The 18,610-nt window shown below is 46.9% G+C and overlaps 2 protein-coding genes across 4 annotated transcripts in view; one reads left to right on the top strand and one right to left on the bottom strand.

The window, feature by feature from the left end:
* Positions 1–538: 538 nt before the first annotated feature.
* Positions 539–3,238, bottom strand: HPS6 (HPS6 biogenesis of lysosomal organelles complex 2 subunit 3). Its single transcript, XM_037159509.2, has one exon. The coding sequence runs from the start codon at positions 3,107–3,109 to the stop codon at positions 698–700; it is 2,412 nt and encodes an 803-aa protein (XP_037015404.2). The 5' UTR covers positions 3,110–3,238; the 3' UTR covers positions 539–697.
* Positions 3,239–5,111: 1,873 nt separating this feature from the next.
* ARMH3 (armadillo like helical domain containing 3) overlaps positions 5,112–18,610 on the top strand; it is a 181,564-nt gene continuing 168,065 nt past the window's right edge. Inside the window, exon 1 of one of the 3 annotated variants that reach the window (XM_037159420.2) lies at positions 5,112–5,244. The gene's annotated coding sequence lies outside the window, so the exon portion shown is untranslated. Of the gene's footprint in view, positions 5,245–5,512; positions 5,880–6,426; positions 6,568–18,610 lie in introns of those variants that run through there. The other 2 variants (XM_037159422.2, XM_037159421.2) reach the window with 2 other exon arrangements.

Raw genomic sequence — 18,610 nt, 5'->3', positions numbered from 1 at the left:
TTGAAATGCCAGCTGCAAGTCACCAGTACTTCTGATTCACTGGCTATAAACTGGGGATTCTCATGCTATACATCGATTTGATAATTTGCTAGAATGACTCACAGAACTCTGGGGAAGTACTTTGCTTCTGTTTACAGGTTTATTGCAAAGAATACAAGTCAGGAAAAGCCAGGTGGAAGAGGGGTGTAGGACGAGGCATGGGGTGGGGGGTCGTGTGCCCACAGCTTCCATGCCCTCTCTGGATGTCGCCCACCCTCTTTGCACCTTGACAGGTTCACCAACTTGGGAGCTCCTCAAATTTCCTTGTTCAGTAGTTATTATAGAGTTCAAGCTCTCTTCCCAGGAGGTAAGGGATGGGGCCAAAAGTTCCAACCCTCTCATCAATTGCTCTTTCTGGTAACCAGCCTTATCTAGAGGCTGGGGGCCACATCCTCATTTGCATTAAGGCAGGTGAGAGCTAAAGGGGTTCATTATGAATAACAAAAGACATTCCTATCACTTAGGAAAATCCAAGGGTTTTAGGAGGTACCGGGGGGAAAAAACCCTGAGGATAAAGACCAAACATTTACTATACTGCAGTATTTAACATATGCATATATTTCAACATTGCTCCAGAATAGAGGAGTATTGCACACACAGGTCCCATCCCGGCCCTCTCCAACTACCGGGCCCCCTTCCCCAAACACAGAAATGACTTTCAGCCCATGTCAGTCACACAGAGGTCCTGTCCAGATGGTGCCCAGGCCTCTGGGCCTGCGTGCTTTGATGCCTGTAGGGTAGTCACAGGTCCCCGAGGTGGAGCCGGGGGTGGAGTGCCTGAGTCCCAGAGGATGTCTTCATATAGGCTTAAAACTGGGCCTGTGGGCTGTCCTTGAGCCCCTGCCTGCTCCAGCAGAGCTCTGACCAAGCCCACAGTGAGAGGGGGCTCTACTCCAGGCTCAGGAAATGGGGTGGGGGGCTTCAACTCATCTGGGAGGTGTGTCCGCAGTAGAAGCAGGAGCTCGGCTGGAGCTAGTTCTGGTGGGCACAGGCGGCACAGGAGGGGTAGATAAGCATCAAGCCGACGGTGCCTGGCAAATTCGGCCAACAGCAGTTTGAAGATCTCACTTCGAAGAAGGGGGCTGGAGGGGCCGAGGGCCAGGCCAGCCTCTAGAGCCCGCTCCCACTGCTCCTTTTGCACTAGCTGCCCCACAGCTTGGAGCACAGCTTTGGGCCTCCCACTGCCCAAAAGCAGCTCTAGCTCCAGTGCCTCAGGCCTGGTACCCTCCTCACCTAGTACTGCCAGGGCTCGGCGATACAGGGGGAGCCCTGGGCCCCCTGCCCCCCAGCCAGGCCCACCTTGCTGCTGTGCCAACTCCACAAAGGGTGGCAACCATCGTGGTTCCAGCTGGCAGAGGCACTGGCATAGTAGTTCAAAGAGGGGCAGTACTCCATTGGGGAGTTCCTTTCCAACTGCTGTACCTGCTAGTACCTTCTTCCACACGTCAGGAGGAGCTTGGGACCTCAACCTGCCATTCCCATCTGGTTGGAGCTGCAGGGCCCTGAGGATGGCACCCCAGGCTGCTGTAGGAAGGGCTTGGAAAATGGTGTTCAGCTGGGCCAGCTGGTCTCCCATCAAGTCGGTCCTCAGCAAGCGTGCCACTTCCTGCTCTGCCAGCTCAGTCCAGCCAGCCTCCTCATCATCCCCAGCCACCAGCTGGGCTTTGAGTTGCTCTAAGCCCCGGTAATCTCGGAGCTCGGCCCTCAACGTCGTCAATAGTGTAGATGGGGACACATGGCCCTGAAGGATGGAGGCCAGAGCCTGAGGTGCCCGGAATATGCTGCTGTGTCTCAGTTCCTCTGGGGTGAGCTGGGCACCGCGTAGGCTCCGCCGTTGGTAGTACTCGCAGGCTTCCTCAAACACCAGGTCTCCAGCTGAAGGCAGCTCAAGGCCCTGTGGGACTTCCCACCCGACTTGAAACAGACCCAAGGCTGAAAGCAAACGCAGACCCCCTCGTGTCTCCATCTGCTCCTCATCTTCTTTGCCAGGGGCTGGGGGTTCAAGCAAATGTACTCTGTCTGTACTGAGTACCTTCCTCTCCAACAGCTGCCCACTGCCCATGTCCAACAGTTCCAGTGTGGAACCCAGCACACAGGCCAGAGTACCGTGAAATGTTCCCAGTGCTGCAGACCCTGTCAGGCCTCCAGGTGCTTCCTGCAGCGTGCCCACAGTCCGGGTACCACCGTGGGACTGAATCAGGCTCACAGTGCCCCTGAAGTCAAGCAACAGCAGGCCCTGGGGAGTTGGGGCCCAGGTATGTACAGTCAATGGCTGCCTAGGGGACAGCAGCCCAGGAAGGCCTCGGATCAGGGTCCGGAAGTCCCATGTGTCCCCTCGTCCAGGATTCAGGCTCTTACTGTAGGAGAGGTGAAGACTTGGGGCAGTCACCATTAACTTACCCTTTCCTGGGCTCCAGATGAGTAGAATGTGGTCCACGCCAGGCCAGGTGGTGGCAGTGGGCACCAGGAAGAGGTCCTTGCGAGAGGCCAGTAGACTGAAAGAGGGGCAGTGGTGCAGAAGGATGTGTGTGCGGCCTAGATTGGTGCCGGCCTCCCCGCTGGGCTCCAGGGTTCTGACGCACACGTAGTGGCTGAAAGCGGCTGAGGGCGGCTGCAGCGGGCCCTCAGCATCAGCACGTCTCTCCTCGCACCACACCAGGCGGCCTCGAGGCGCCGCCACGGCAACCACGCGGGATGCACCGCCCGTACAAAGCTCCGTACTCTGAAGCAGTCGCCAGCCAGGCCCCACGCCCGCGCCCCACACCTCCGCCAGGCCACTCTCCCACACCAAGACCAGCGCGGGTCGCACGGGCCATGGCAGGAAGAAGGCGTCTAGAGGGGAGGGGTGGTCCGCCGGCCAGGCGCGCTCCAGCTCCTCGCCGGGTCCACGCACGGCGACCAGCAGCTGCGGGGCTGGCGTCCCCGAGGGTCGCAGCAGCAGCAGGTGGCGGCCGTCTGGGCTGTAGCGGACTAGGATGGCTGGGTCCGCAGCCAGAAACTCCCGCAGCCGGGCCGCGCCGCCGAAGTTGCTCAGGTCCGAGAGCAGGCGCAGAGTCGCCACACGCTTCATGGTGCCGCGCGCTCCGGGGCAAGCTCAGGCCCCACTGCCCCGTGGGGCGGGGGCGGGCTATGGGTCCGGGGTTCCCCGAGGAGGTCGAGAGTGGAGCTGTGACTTCCGTCCGAGGTGAAGAGGTGGGTTGAGGCCGGACCAGAGAGTGGGCTCCGCCCCGCCCCGCCTGTTCTGGGCTGGCCCTGTTGGTGCCCCGCCTGCATGACAAAGCTCACCGGGGGAGGAGCCACGGGAGCCGAGCCTGGGGTGAGCTACATCTCAGCGCCTCTGATCGTGCTATCCGTAGGGACGCTGGTCCAGGCACCCGGAAGCCTCGGAGCGGCCAGAGTCTGACTTAAGAATTGGGGATTCCGGTCCTGCTGAAAGCGTCTTTCCCCAAAGCTTCCTTTCCCTTGCAAACTCTCATCCCAACTTATTCACTCATTTATTCATGAAATTGTTGGGGTTTTTATCCTCACACGAGGACTTTTTTTAATTGCTTTTTTTAGAGAGAGAGGAAGGGGAAGGGGGGGAGAGAGAGAGAGAAACATCGATTGATTGCCCCACATGGGTTCCTCAACCCGTGATCGAACTCGCAACCCTGGCATATGCTCTGACCTGAATCGAACCTTCCCGAGTATGGGAGGATGCTCCAACCAGCTGAGCACCTACTCTGAGTAGATAGCCCTGAACAAAATAAAAACCCTCAACCTCATGGAGGTGACAATTTAGTGGAGAATAATTACAATAGTTAATATTTCCATACAATAAGACACTTTTACATATATGGAAAATAAAGCACAGAAAGATAATCAGTAAATTGACTAAGATCACACAGCAGTAGAGGCAGAGGTGGGCTTTCAACTACAGGCAATGTGAGTCCAGAGTAAGTGCACCAAAACCACTTTATCAACAATTCATCACCCAAACTAACAGCTTGCTAGAACACAAGATTAAACCATACTTTAGAAGCACTGAGTTTGTGTGTAATTTCTCCGGCAACACATACAAGTTGATATGTAGGGGTCCTTCCCATCTCTGACTGCCTTCTCAGGTGATGCAGTATGCTTCCTCCCTCCAAGTCCAGTGCCTCTTCCTGAGACCTGCCTCTACCTTTCTTTTCCCACAAATTTACTGAGAACCTGCATCCATTTCTACTTCATCAGCTTCATTCTGTCCTCTTGCTCTTAGCACAGAAACGCTCCTATCTGTCCTGGCTTAGAAGTCACTTTTTCATCCTCATCTTCTCACTGCTCCCTCTCCCTTTCCTTTCGGTCAAGTTTTTGCTTCCTCCATTGTCCTTTCTTCCATTCATTCCTCAAACCACTGCTGACCTGAAAATCCCTCCTGTGGTTTCCACAGCATCTTTTTCTTCTACCTTTCTCTTTTCTAGATAATGCTTTCTTCAGAATTTTATTTGCTGTTGGTTCATTTTCCTCCACCATCCTTTAAATGTATGTGTTTAAATTCTATCTTGACCGAATTTTTCTTTTAACCTTCTTCCTAGGCCATTCTGTCCCTCTCATGGCTTGAGCCATTACCAGTAAGCCAATGGCTCCAAAGTAGCTCTGTTCGAGTTCCATAAAGTCACTGAAGTCAATGCCTAGCATATGTTTTTGAATCTTTCGTTTTGCATGAGAAAACAGACTCAGGTTATTTGCCTAGTTAACACAAACTTATATACGGTTTTTTTTTTCACTGAGTACGCACACAGTATCTCATTAAATGAATGAGTTTGTTTCCAATCTTTCACTTACAAAGTTGTCATAAACAGATTGGAAGTATATATCTTTGAAGATACATTCATTCGTAGAAGTAGAATTGCTGCATTCAGAGGCTGCCATATTTAACAGCATTGCTATTGCAACTTGCATCCAGTAGATACTTAATAGATGTTTCTTTTATTAATTTCTTTTCCGCGGTGCATTTCGGGAGTTGTCTTTGTGATGCTTGCTGGGAGTCGTGGTCTGAGCCAGCCCCAGGGCGTGGACAAACCTATCAAGAGGCGGGTTTTAGGACCCAGCGGGGTACTGTAGGCCTGGGGAAGGGCTGGGGGAGGTCGCGAGTGGAGCCGTAAGCCGGGAGCAGCGTCGGTGGCGTCGGGAGCCAGCGCGCCCAGGAGCGGCGCGGGTGGTGGAGGAGGAACCGGGCTCTCGGTAAGCCGCGCCGGCCCAGGCCGTGTCCGATCCTGGCCAACCCCTACGGGCCCTGCTGTACTAGGCCTTGGTCCAGAGGCGGCTCTGGGGGCGGGGCTTGAGCTCGCTTTGGGGACGACGCGGGTGACGAGGGGCGGGTGGGAAGGAAGGAGGACAGCTGATGAGGCGGGCTGAAGCTGCGTGAGGCGGGGAGGCTGGGAGGCTGGGCCCAGGGCGGTGGAGCGGAGAGGAGCGGGAAGAGGCTTGCTTTTCTAGAGGCGAGGCCCGCGGAAGGTCGGGTGCTGGGCACGTCCCTCTTGGTTCCTTTTGGGCCCTCCCGGCAGCCTAGGCGCTGACCTTTGACTTCAACACGGGTCCAACCCTGACCCCTAAAGCTGTGTCCGCTCTCAGATGGTTCCGGTCCCTGGGTGGCCTTCAGCCCGGCCTAGCCCTGGGGTGAGGGCTTGGGGGAAGACATCTGAGAACGGCTAAGGAAAGGCCCGCCTCCCCTGAGTTTTCAGGTGTCCCGAAAGCTCCGTCATGCCTCTCTTTTTATGGCTGACGGGCTTCAGCCCACCCTTCGCACAGAATCAATGGAACAGCTGTGTTTTCTCTGGGTTACTTGGTATGAACCTGGGAAAGGAACCTGTTCCCAGGCAAGTGTGGGGAATAAAGTAGTTCCCTTGAGAAGGAGGGCTATCAGAAGCTGGGTGCTGTCTCAGCAGAATGGGGGAAGTAGAAATTTGGGTCAGGCCCGAATAAATGTTACTTGATCATCAGACCCTTCCTGGTTATTCCTCTACAGAAAAAGTTTTGATCTGAGTGAGAGCTGTTTCTTTGCTATTCTGAGCTCTCAGTGACTTTGTAAACTGGGGCAAATATGGTTTGTGTACCTGCCTTTAGCGCAAGTTAGCTGAAATTATTTGGGTGTGCCTTCCGTTGGATTTGTGTGCACAGTACTTCCTTTATGAAGACCTCTCAGATAATCAGTTTAGAGAAAGGTGGATCGTTCTTGTTAGGACTGTAAAGGCGGATTTACCATTGTTTTAGCGAATAGGGGAGCCTTTAAGGTGTTTTCCTTGGACGTTTAAGCATTATAGTTCATTCACTTGTTCAACATTGTATAATGATAATAAAAAACTCTTGGCAACTCAAAGAAGTTGTTATAAAACTTGAAATTTCGCTCTTTCCCTGACTCCGTGGAGTTGGCCCGCAGAATTGTGCAGAGGCAGAGGCTTGGATGCAGTAGAGATTCGGTTCTATGCATAACCCACCGCGGGGGCTGTGGCCGAGGAAGGCATTGTTGATGGAGTTGTGATGGATGTCAAAACTGCTTTACAAGAGGTGAAGACTGCCCTTGTCCATGATGCCCCAGGGTGTGGAACGGAAGCTGCCCAAGCCTTAATTTAGCGCCAAGCCCACCTTTGTGTGTTTGCCAACTGTGATGAGCCTTTTTTATCAAGTTGGTGGAGGCCTTCTGTGCTGAACAGCAAATCAGCCTAATTAAGGTTGACGACAATAAGAAACTAGGGGAATGGGTAGGCCTCTGCAAAATCAACAGAGAGGGAAAACCCAGTAAAGTGGTTGGTTGCAGTTGTGTGGCAGTTAAGGACTATGGCAAAGAATCTCAGGCAAAGGATGTCATCGAGGACTACCTCAAATACAAAGAAATGAGCTAATAAGCTTGGCTTTTGTTTCTAAAAGAAAAGCAACTTGAAATTTTACATAAAGTCAAGTTTAAGAATTCATAATATTTGGGGGAAAGAGCCAAATCAATTGATTCAGGATATATGAAGGTGAACTGTTTATTCAATATGCATTTATTGAGCACTTGCTATGTACATGCCACTGGGGTTGGAAATATGAGTATCTTTCCTCAAGAACATAAAAAAATGTGGTTATGAAAATTGTGGTGCCATGTGGTACGTGTCCTTATAGAGGAATTTATACAGAATGAAAGGACTATAGCCATTGCCTGGGAGAGTCAGAGAAACCTTCACAAGGGGAGATACTTGAGTTGGGTGATGAGGATGAGTAGGAGCTTTCGCAAATAAGAAATGGCATTCCAGTTAGAACAGTATGTGCATAGAAACGGTGAAAATGGGAGGAAGGAAAATAACATGACGCTGAAGTGTCAGAACTTTGTCCCAGTCAGGATGTGTGGTGGGGAAGCTGTCAGGAGGTGCTTTTTTCTTTCTGATTTTATTTAATTTTTTTTTAAAGATTTTATTTATTTATCCTTAGAGGGGAAGGGAAGGAGAGAGGGAGAGAAACATCAGTGTATGGTTGCCTCTCACGCATCCCCTGCTGGGAACTGGCCTGCAGGGAACTGGCCTGCAGCCCCGGTATGTACCCTGACTGGGAATTGAACCGCGATTGTCTGGTTCGCAGGCCCATGCTCAATCCACTGAGCTACACCAGCCAGGGCTGATTTTATTTAAATTTTAAAAATTGTTATTCTGTAACAGTTATCCCAGTTTTTACCCCTTTGCCCTCCTCTGCGCAGCCCAGCCCCTTAGCCCCTGCTCCCCACTGCTGTCCATGTCCATGGGTCATTCTTACTTGTTCTTTGACTAGTCCCTTCCCATTCTATCCATCATTATTCCCCTCCCTGTTTATTGATTTTAGGAAGAGAGAGGGGAAGAGGGAGAGAGACAGAGAGAGAGAAACATCGATTTATTGTTCCACTCATTCACACACTCTTGTTTGTATGTGCCCTGATTGGTGATTGAACCTGCAACCTTGACCTATTGGGATGACCCTCCAACTGAGTTACCCGGCCAGGGCAGGAGGTGCTTTTTATGTTAGGGAGTGACAGAAGTGAAAATTAAAATTAATGAGAAATGAGGCAGTGAGACTAATTGGAGTTGTTGCAATTGATTGAGAGTCTGAGTAAGGTGTGGCAGTAAGAATGAAGAAGTGGGGAATGGATAATTTGGAGATAGATGCAACAGGACTCAGTGACTGGAGAGAGAGAGTGGGATAAGTTTTCTAATTTGTGAGATTGGGTGAATGGGCATTTCACTGGCCTGGAAAAAGTAGAGCAGATTTTTTGAGTTGGGGCTGAAATACTTACCTGGTAGGGGAGATAGGATCACGAAGGTGATTTTCCCAGGGTGAGGCTTATTGATTGCACTCTGGATGTGCTGAGCCCTGCAATTTCTCCAAATGTAAAAAAAAAAAAGAGAGAGAGAGAGATGGGGTGGCTGTGGAAAGAGGCTCAGGGGAGATAGTCTGGTGTGCTGAGATCAAGTTGCTTGTGGGATATGCACATAGAGACGTTGGGCAGTGGAAATAAAGAGGCCTGGTGAGCGTAATACCTTGGCCATAGCTCTGAGGAAGTTAGGGCATATATGACCAGGGAAATAAATTTAAAAAATCCCCGGGGAAAAAGGTTTTATTTTGTCTGTTTATAAAGAAGTATCAGAGGGCGTGGGCTGGGATGGGAGTAAAAGACAGAAAACTGTACTTGAACAATAATTAAATAAAAAAAAGAAAAAGAAAACAAAAAAGAAGTATCAGCAAAAAGGAGCAAGGACTCATGGACATGGGCAACAGTGGTGATTGCTGGAGGGAGAGGGGTTTAAAGTGCGTAAATGGTAATGGAAAAAATACAATAAAAACTTTAAAAAACAATCCAAAAATAAGAAGTATCAAACTATGTACTTCTTCTATTTAATAGTGAGTTTCTCAAAGCAAGGACCATAACATAGTAACTTCATTTTATTTTAATTTTTAGAAAGGTTTATTTACTTATTTATTTTTAGACAGAGGGTGAGGAAAGGAGAAAGAGAGGGAGAGAAACATCAGTGTGCGGTTGCCTCTTGCATGCTCCCTCCTGAGAACCTGGCCTGCAACCCAGCCATGTGCCCTGACTGGGAATTGAACCAGCAGCTCTTTGTTTTGCAGGCCAGTGCTCAATCCACTGAGCCACACCAGCCAAGGCATAATATAGTAATTTTAGGTCCCCTTTTTGTCTTATGCCTGTTAATACAATGTATTGATAATTGTTAGTTATTACGTTAGCAGGAAATCAATTTACTTTGCAAGGTTGCAATTATCATTTTGGGCTTTTAAAAAAAGATGTTTGAATGTTTATTTATTTTGAGAGAGAGGGGAAGGGAGGGAAAAGGAAAGAGAGAGAAACATCAGTGTGTGAGAGGTACATTGATCAGTTGTGTGGTGCACACCTTCACCTGGGGACCAGGCCCACAACCCAGGCATGTGTCCTGACTGGGAATTGAACCAGTGACTTTTCAGTTCGAAGGATAGCACTCAATTCACTGAGCCACACCATCCAGGGCTGGGCTTTCTTTAAGAAGATTATGGGAGTCTGTTTTATAATTTTCAGTTTATACTTAGGTGGTATTCACGAGGCTTGTACGGTTCAATAGGAAAGGAAATGAAGAACACATGAGTGACGTTGTGCTGCTTGAGGAAGTTCAGGGCTTGAGCAGGAGATAGACAGTATTAATTTACAGGAGGTTGCTGCTCATTGAAAAGAGGATCTTACAAACAGATTTTCATTCTGGGAGATGTCAGAAGAATGTGATTTTCAATCAGAGTTTTCTGAAATCCTGTCAAATTTAAGTTGATTCCTGAAGGTGCAAGTGCATTGCTTCTTGTGTAAAGTAATTTGAAAGGGGAACCTAAGGTAGTCATGTTTATTTAAACCCCTTCATCTGTATTATTAGCTTGTGAAATTAGGCAGACTCGGTCAATTCTGATGAGACTGGACTGAATTCTTTGAAGCTAGTTCACCTTTAGCAGGTGCAGACAGTAGCTGATACCTAGAGTAGAGTTAGGGAAATTTCGCACTTTGCCACTGCTGCTAAGTCTCGGGAAAATCCCTGAATTACTTCCACTTGCAGAGATAGGCTAACCACCTCCTCTGAAGTGGGCACTGGCCAGAGCACACACAGGAAACTGGTGCCACCCCATAGTGGCTCATGCACTTACTGACCAGGCTGGCTTTGTCCCGGTCACCTGGAAAGTAGGGGTGCTGCTTGTCAGACTGTCTTGAGTTGAATGACTTTTCTTAGATAAAGCGGGAATGTTGGTATTATGGGTGTCAGTTTGTAGTTTTTGTAGACTTTACCTGAATCTGGATTTTGAATAGAACATTCAAACATCTAGTCAACACCTGAGTTTTTGCATTAATAGGGTATTCTGATAGGGAGAAGGACTGTCAGGGAGAAAGATTGAGTGGCTTTACCACTTACTAGTTGTGTTACCTTGGGCAAAGTAAAACCCTCATTGTAAAATTAGGTAATAGTACCTTTTTCATCTGGTTATTGTAAGGATTAAATACACTATATTTAAAGCACTTAGAACAGTGCCCTGTGTATGGTGATGCACAGTCGTGTTATTTAATTATATATCACTCTGACAGGGAGGCTGTGCTTTGAAAGAAGAAGTAATGAATTCCATCCCCAGGAATTACAAAAAGAAAAGTGGTAGAATAAGGGAATGGTGGCCTGTCCTGGAGCGCTCCATAAAGGAGGGAATTCAGACAGGTGGTTCAAGAATGCGGCAGTCCCTATGCCTTTTGGAAGATACAAAAGACTTGGAGTGACTAGCACTAAAAATCCATTCAATGGAAAGGAGTTGTCTGCTTGTTTTTGTTTTTTTTTTTTTAAGATTTCTTTTTAAAAAATTTTTTTATTGATTATGCTGTTACAGTTGTTCTATTCCCCCTTTATTCCCCTCCACCCTACCCCTCATCCCCACCATTACCCCCCTTTAGTTTATGACCATGTGTCTCAAGTCCTTTAGATTCTATATTTCCCATGCTATTCTTGCCCCCCCATCTATTTTCTATCTACTGTCTATGTTACTTATTTTCTGTACCTTCTCCCCCCTTCTCCTCCTCCCACTCCCCTGTTGCTAACCCTCCTTGAGATCTTAATTTCTATGTTTTCACTCCTGATCTAGCTGTCCTTTTAGTTTGCTTTCGTTTTAGGTGTGGTTGTTAATAACTGTGAGTTTGTTGTCCTTTCACTGTTCATGTTCCTTTAACTTCTTTTTCTTAGATAAGTCCCTTTAACATTTCATATAATAAGGGCTTGGTGATGATGAACTCCTTGAATTTGATCTTATCTGAGAAGCACTTTATCTGTCTTTCCATTTTAAATGAAAGTTTTGCTGGATAGAGCAATCTTGGTTGTAGGTCTTTGGATTTCATGACTTGGAATACCTCTTTCCAGCCTCTTCTTGCCTGTAAGGTCTCTTTTGAGAAATCCGCTGACAGTCTGATGGGGACTCCTTTGTAGGTGATTGTCCCCTTAGCTCTTGCTGCTTCTAGGATTCTCTCCTTCATTTTAATCTTGGCTAATGTAATGATGATGTGCCTTGGTGTGTTCCTTCTTGGGTCCAACTTCTTTGGTACTCTCTGAGCTTCCTGGATTTCCTGGAAGTCTATTTCCTTTGCCAGATTGGGGAAGTTCTCCTTTATTATTTGTTCAAATAAGTTTTCCACTGGTGGCTGTGCCTTTCCCCCTTCTGGTACCCCTATAATTCGGATGTTGGAGCGTTTAAAGATGTCTTGGAGGTTCCTAAGACTCTCCTCATTTCTTTGAATTGTTGCTTCTTGACTCTTTTCTGTTTGGCCATTATTTGCTTTCTTCTGGTCCACTCCATTGATTTGAGTCCCAGTTTCCTTTTCATTGCTATTGGTGTCCTGTGCAATTCCATTCATTTCAATTAGTTTCGCCTTCATATATTTGTCTAATTTGTCGGTATAATCAGCCAGTTCTGTGAGGATCCTGATCACCAATGTTTTAAACTGTGCGTCTGTGAGTTTTGCTATTTCTTCATCGCTTAGATCTATTGGCTCTGGGGCTTTGAGTTCTTCTTGAGCCATTCTTGGTCTGTTCGGGCTCTTTAACTGTGAGAAGCGGCGCCTTGGATTCCCAGGTCGCTGGGTTGTGACGCTGTATGTGGGGGCGTGGTCAGAGCGGGGAAATGGCGGCCCCCTCTGCTGTTTCCACAGCTGGGTGCGGAGGAGCAGCGCCTTAGGTGGTTCACCTGGGCCGGGCCACTCAGAGTCACTGGGTTATGACGCTGTATGTGGAGGTGGGGTCAGAGCAGGGAAATGGCGGCGCCCTCCACTGCCGCTTGCTGTGGGGACCTGCTGGATCGGTCCAACCCCCCACTCCCTCGCCTGTCCACCCGTGCACAAATGCGCGACCTCAGTCAACACGCAGCCCCGCTGCCCCGCTGTCTCCCCCCGCGGTTGCTCGCCTGGTTGCTCTCTGGGTCGCTCACTAGGTCCGACCCTGCGCCTGGATTCCGTAGGCCTGAGTCCGTCTGACCCAGACCTCCTGTGCAACCCTGCTCCGCCAGCCGCTGGTTTCGCCCCTTACCAGTCAGGCTGAAGAATTTGTTGTTAACGGACTTCCGAAAAGTTCAATTTTCCGTGTTCTGGCTGTGTTTTCTGTTGCTAATATTTAGTTTTCTCTAATCTTGGTTGTGTGAGAAGGCACGGCACATCCACCTATGCCTCCATCTTGGCGGAAGTCGTTGTCTGCTTGTTTTAGAGCCAGCCAGTAGGGTAGGACTGGGGAAACTGTGTTTCATTCTATGAAAGAAGTGGTGGCAAGGAGCCGTGTGGAATAGTAGCAACACAATACAGTGCCCACACCTATGTCTGGAAAGTGAATTAAATACAGATTCAGACAAGACTAAATTTTTTTATTTGTTTTTTGTTTATTTTAATATTTTTTACAGTTTTTAAAAGATTTATTTATTTTTGGACAATGGGGAGAGGAGGGAGAAAGAGAAAGCGAGAAACATTAATGTGTGGTTGTCTTTTATGTACCGCCCCCCAAGGACCTGACCCATAACCCAGGCATGTGCCTTGACTGGGAATTGAACTGGCAACACTTTGTTTGGTTCACAGACTGGCACTCAATCCACTGAGCCACACCAGCCAGGGCAGACAGGACTAAATTTAGAAGGCCAGTCTGGATTATGTGGACCCGCAAGTGGACTAAATCCTTGAGGTCTTCAGTAATTAAGAGGCATATTAGGAACTAGTTTGAGAAATGAAGGGTTGAGATTTGGAGGAATATCCTGCATTCCCTTAAATGCTCACACTGTTAGTATTGCCTCCAGGGAGCATGGTGTACATTACAGGAAATTTAGGGAAAAAAATAACTTGTGCCTAAAGATTAAGAACAACAAAAACCTTGCATCTGGAGGAACTAGGGAACTGTTAGGAAGAGTCAGGGTAGGAGACTATTCTGGCTTTATAAACATGTTGCTTCCTCTTGTGTATTGTGTGAATGGCACATGGTTAGACAGTGGTGGTGTTTGATTCAGCCACAACTCCTGGGTAGATAGGATTTTCATCTCCTTACTAGAAATACGGATTACTATGATCAGTGTCTTTTATAGCAGTACTTCACAGATGGGCAACCTGGGGCCAAGATCCTAAAGGAAGGGAATATGGTTGGTAAATTAATATGGGGAGAATGAGATGGAGGATAGGTGAGGATTGTTTCCGTTCCTTTTCTAGAGATGGCAGAAGTTTTGTGCATTCTCTCAAAATTATCTCTGCTCAGCCCTGGCTGGCGTAGCTCAGTGGATTGAGCTCGGGCCTGCGAACCAGAGTATCGCGGTTCGATTCCTAGTCAGGGCACATGCCTGGGTTGCAGGCCAGTTCCCAGCAGGGGATGCATGAGAGGCAACCATACATTGATATTTCTCTCCCACTCCTTCTCCTTCCCTTCCCCTCTCTCGAAAAATAAACAAATAAAATATTAAAAAAAAAAACAATAGAAAATTATCTCTGCTCAGATACTCCTTTGAAAGCCTGGTTTAAGGCTTTGATGAGGGTGCTTCTCAAACTTCAGTGAGCAGAGAATACTTGGGGCAGGGTTTTTCGGTCTTGGCACTCTTGACATGTTTGGCTGGATTTGCTGTGGGATGTTGCTGTGGGGACTGTCTTGTGCATTATAGGATGTTTAGCAACATCCCCAGCCTCTACCCAGTAGCTCTTAGTAGTGTCTCTCCTCCTAGTGACAAGCAAAATTACCTCTAGGCATTGATGTCCTCTGGGAGGCAAAATTGCCCCACTTAAGAACCACTGATCCGGGTGTTTTTTAAAGATGTAGACCCCTAGTCCATAACTTAAAATGTCTATTTCAGTAATGGGGAAGGGGGCTTAGGTATCTACATTTTCGGGAGGTATGCCAGGAGATTCTGAAACAGGCCGTCATAGCTCTGTGGTGGTCAAGCATATTCTCCTAAGCTGAAGGCTGTACTGATATACTTGACTGGCTCTCCACTTCACCTTTCTGTCTTGTTTTATTATAACTTTCCATTCATTTCCAAGTTTTGGTGCTGAATTATCCTCACAGCACTGACTAAGCTTAATTAAAATAATATCAATAAAATTCTGTAGTGAAGATCAGTGTAGCCCTATTGTTGGGGCTCAGTGGATTGAGTGCCGGCCTGCGAATCAACGGTCGCTGGTTTGATTCCCAGTCAGGGCATATGCCTGGGTTGTGGACCAGGTTCCCAGGTTCCCACTGTTCTCTAACATAAGATGGTCTGGGTTTGAGTTCCTACTCTCACTTAAGTTGGCAAGTTTTTTTTTAAGCCACTTCATGCTTTAGTTTTCTTATTGTAAAGTTCCTCGATCACAGGTTTGTTGTGAGGAAACAACAAATTAATGTACATGAATTGGTTAGAACAATGCCTGGTACATAGTAAGTGCTAAATAAGTGTTAACTCTTTGTTGTCATTTTAAACTGGTGTCCTAAGTGTTTCACTTGGGGCCTCTACTAGCCTCTGTTCTAGTGTTGTGCATGGGTGCTATTAAATTTATTTATTTATTTTATTTTTCTTTTTTTTTAAATTTATTTTTTAAAATTGATTATGCTGTTACAGTTGTTCTATTCCCCCCTTCATTCCCCTCCACCCTGCCCCCCATCCCCACCATTACCCCCCTTTAGTTTATGTCCATGTGTCCCAAGTCCTTTAGGTTCTATATTTCCCATGCTATTCTTGCCCCCCCCATCTATTTTCTATCTACTGTCTATGCTACTTATTTTCTGTACCTTCTCCCCCCATCTCCTCCTCCCACTCCCCCTGTTGCTAACCCTCCTTGAGATCTTCATTTCTATGTTTCCACTCCTGATCTAGCTGTCCTTTTAGTTTGCTTTCGTTTTAGGTGTGGTTGTTAATAACCGTGAGTTTGTTGTTCTTTCACTGTTCATGTTTCTTTAACTTCTTTTTCTTAGATAAGTCCCTTTAACATTTCATATAATAAGCGCTTGGTGATGATGAACTCCTTGAATTTGATCTTATCTGAGAAGCACCTTATCTGTCCTTCCATTCTAAATGAAAGTTTTGCTGGATAGAGCAATCTTGGTTGTAGGTCTTTAGATTTCATGACTAGGAATATTTCTTTCCAGCCCCTTCTTGCCTGTAAGGTCTCTTTTGAGAAATCTGCTGACAGTCTGATGGGGACTCCTTTGTAGGTGATTGTCCCCTTAGCTCTTGCTGCTTCTAGGATTCTCTCCTTCATTTTAATTTTGGCTAATGTAATTATGATATGCCTTGGTGTGTTTCTTCTTGAGTCCAACTTTTTTGGTACTCTCTGAGCTTCTTGGATTTCTTGGAAGTCTACTTCCTTTGCCAGATTGGGGAAATTTTCTTTTATTATTTGTTCAAATAATTTTTCCACTGGTGGTTGTGTCTTTCCCCCTTCTGGTACCCCTATAATTCGGATATTGGAGCGTTTAAAGATGTCTTGGAGGTTCCTAAGACTCTCCTCATTTCTTTGAATTCTTGCTCCTTGACTCTTTTCTGTTTGGCCATTATTTGCTTTCTTCTGGTCCACTCCATTGATTTGAGTCCCAGTTTCCTTTTCATCTCTATGGGTTTTCTGTGGAATTCCATTCATTTCCCTTAGTTTAGCCTTCATATGTTTCTCTAATTTGTGGCTATAATCAACCAGATCTGTTAGGAACCTGATGACCAGTGTTTTAAACTGTGCGTCTGAGAGTTTTGCTATTTCTTCGTCGCTTAGATTTATCTCTGGGGCTCTGAGGTCTTCCTGCGACATTTTTGGTCTGTTCTGGCCCTTTAAATGTGAGAAGCGGCGCCTTGGACTCCCAGGTCGCTGGGTTGTGACGCTGTATGTGGGGGCGTGGTCAGAGCGGGGAAATGGCGGCGCCCTCTACTGCCGCAAGCCACGGGGATCGCCGACCCGGTCCAAGCGCCCACTCCCTCGCCTGTCCGCTCGCCCACAGATAGGCAACCGCAGTCAACACGCAGCACCGCCTCCCCACTGTCTCCTCAGCAGTCGCTCACCCGGTGGGTTGCTCGGTCACTCACTAGGTCCAATCCTGGGTTTGGAACCCGTGCGTCTGGATTCGCGCGTCTGGATTCCGAGCCTGGGTCCGTCCGACCGGAGTCCTGTGCAACCCCTCACGAGACGCCGGTTTCGCCCCTTACTGGTTGGGCTGAAGAATTTGTTGTTACCGGACTTCCGAAAAGTTCAATTTTCCGTGTTCTGGTTGTGTTTTCTGATGCTCATATTTAGTTGTCCCTAAACTTGGTTGTGTGAGAAGGCACGGCACATCCACCTATACCTCCATCTTGGCGGAAGTCTCCTCCTATTAAATTTATATATGTATATGAATTCACATTTTTTTAGATTGGGGAATAGGTTATACAATGTGCAGTGTACAACTTGATTTTCTTTACACATGTACACATTCGCGTGACCTCCACTCAGATCAGGACAGAGAGCATATGGGGCACCTTAAAAGGCTTCCTTGTGCTCCTTTCCACTCATCTCCTTACGGAGGGCAAACCAGTATTCTGACCTCTATTACTAGAGATTCATTTTGCCTTCATTGAACTTCATATGAATGGATTGTTAGTTTCTACTCTTTTCTTTCAGATGTTTTTCATTCAACTGTGAAACTTATCAATATTGTTTCAATAATTTAAAAAATTTCTATGTAGTATTCTGTTGTATGACTATTAAATTATCCCATTCTGCTTCTGATGGACATTTGAATTCTCTTTATATATATTGAAAAAACTCACACAAATACAAAACCACCACTTCAGTAGACACGACAAGACCATTTCAAAAAGGGACTGTTTAGTACTCCAGTCTAGGCCCCCTGGCATTTCAGTTTCTCAAACAGGCTGAATCTTTTCAATTCTTGGGGCCTTTGCACTTGTCATTCCTGCTGCCTGGAACATTTTTCCCAAGATTTCACATGGCTGTTTCCTTTACTCTGATTTCAGCTCATGTATTACTTCTCACAGAGGCTACTTATCTCCCTGTTAACATATCCTCTGAGACAATTTGTCTTTAAGATGCTTACCCCCGTCTCAGCTTGTTTGCTGTCTTTCTTCCTTCTGCTGGAATGAAAACTCTGCAGCAGGGATCTCACCTGTCTTGTTCCCTGCTGTATCCTTAGTGCTTGACGGCAAATATTTGTCGTATACCTGATTACCTGATTTGTGCATGTTTTTTTTTCCTTTGTAGATGATGGGCACACTTATTTTTGTTCATTTCCTCTTATTTCCCACTTCCCTTTTTCCCCCCATTTCCCTCTCGTCTCGTCTTCTTACATACTGGTTGAAATGTTTTAGGGTGTTTATCTCAGCATCTACCTACAGCAGTGTTTTGGAGCCTCCCCCAACCGTGAAGAAAGTGTGATGCTTACCCTAGATCATTAAATGTGGAAGCCATGTGTTTTTCCCTAAACTTTATTGAGATATAATTGATATATCACATTGTGTAACTTCAGGTTGTCCAGTATGACGACCTGATAAACTTATATGTTGTGAAATGATTGCCATAATATGGTTAGTTAATGCTTCACACAGATACCTTTTTGTGTGTGTGTGGTGAGAACATTTAAGATCTACTCTCTTAGGAACTTGCAAATGTACAATAGAGTATTGTTAACTACAGTCACCACGCTATACATTAGATCCCGAAGTTGTTTATCTTATCATTGGAACTTTGGACCCTTTGACCAGAATCTCTCCATTCTCCCAGCTCCCTGGCAACCACCAGTCTATTATCAGTCTGTTCTGTGTCTATGAGTTGGACTTTTTTAGAGTCCACGTAGAAGCGAGATCATAATTTTTGTCTTTCTCTGCCCAGCTTATTTCAGTGAGCATAATGACAACATGGATGTGCCATTCATTTCAGGAGGTATCCATGTTGTTGCAAATGGCAGGACTTCCTTTTTTATGGCTGAAAAATACTCCGTTGTATGCACACTACATTTTCTTTATCCGTTTGTCCATTGGTGGGCACTTGGGTTGTTTCCCTGTCTTGGCTCTTGTGAATAATGCTGCAGTGAGCGTGGGGCTGCAGATATCTCTTCTCGATAATGATTGTATT

Source organism: Artibeus jamaicensis, unplaced genomic scaffold (genome assembly GCF_021234435.1).
Source record: "Artibeus jamaicensis isolate MK-2021 breed Jamaican fruit bat unplaced genomic scaffold, CSHL_Jam_final contig_490, whole genome shotgun sequence".
NCBI lineage: Eukaryota > Metazoa > Chordata > Mammalia > Chiroptera > Phyllostomidae > Artibeus > Artibeus jamaicensis.
The sequence above is the reverse complement of the archived record's forward strand: the minus strand, read 5'-3'. Positions and strand labels throughout refer to the sequence as shown.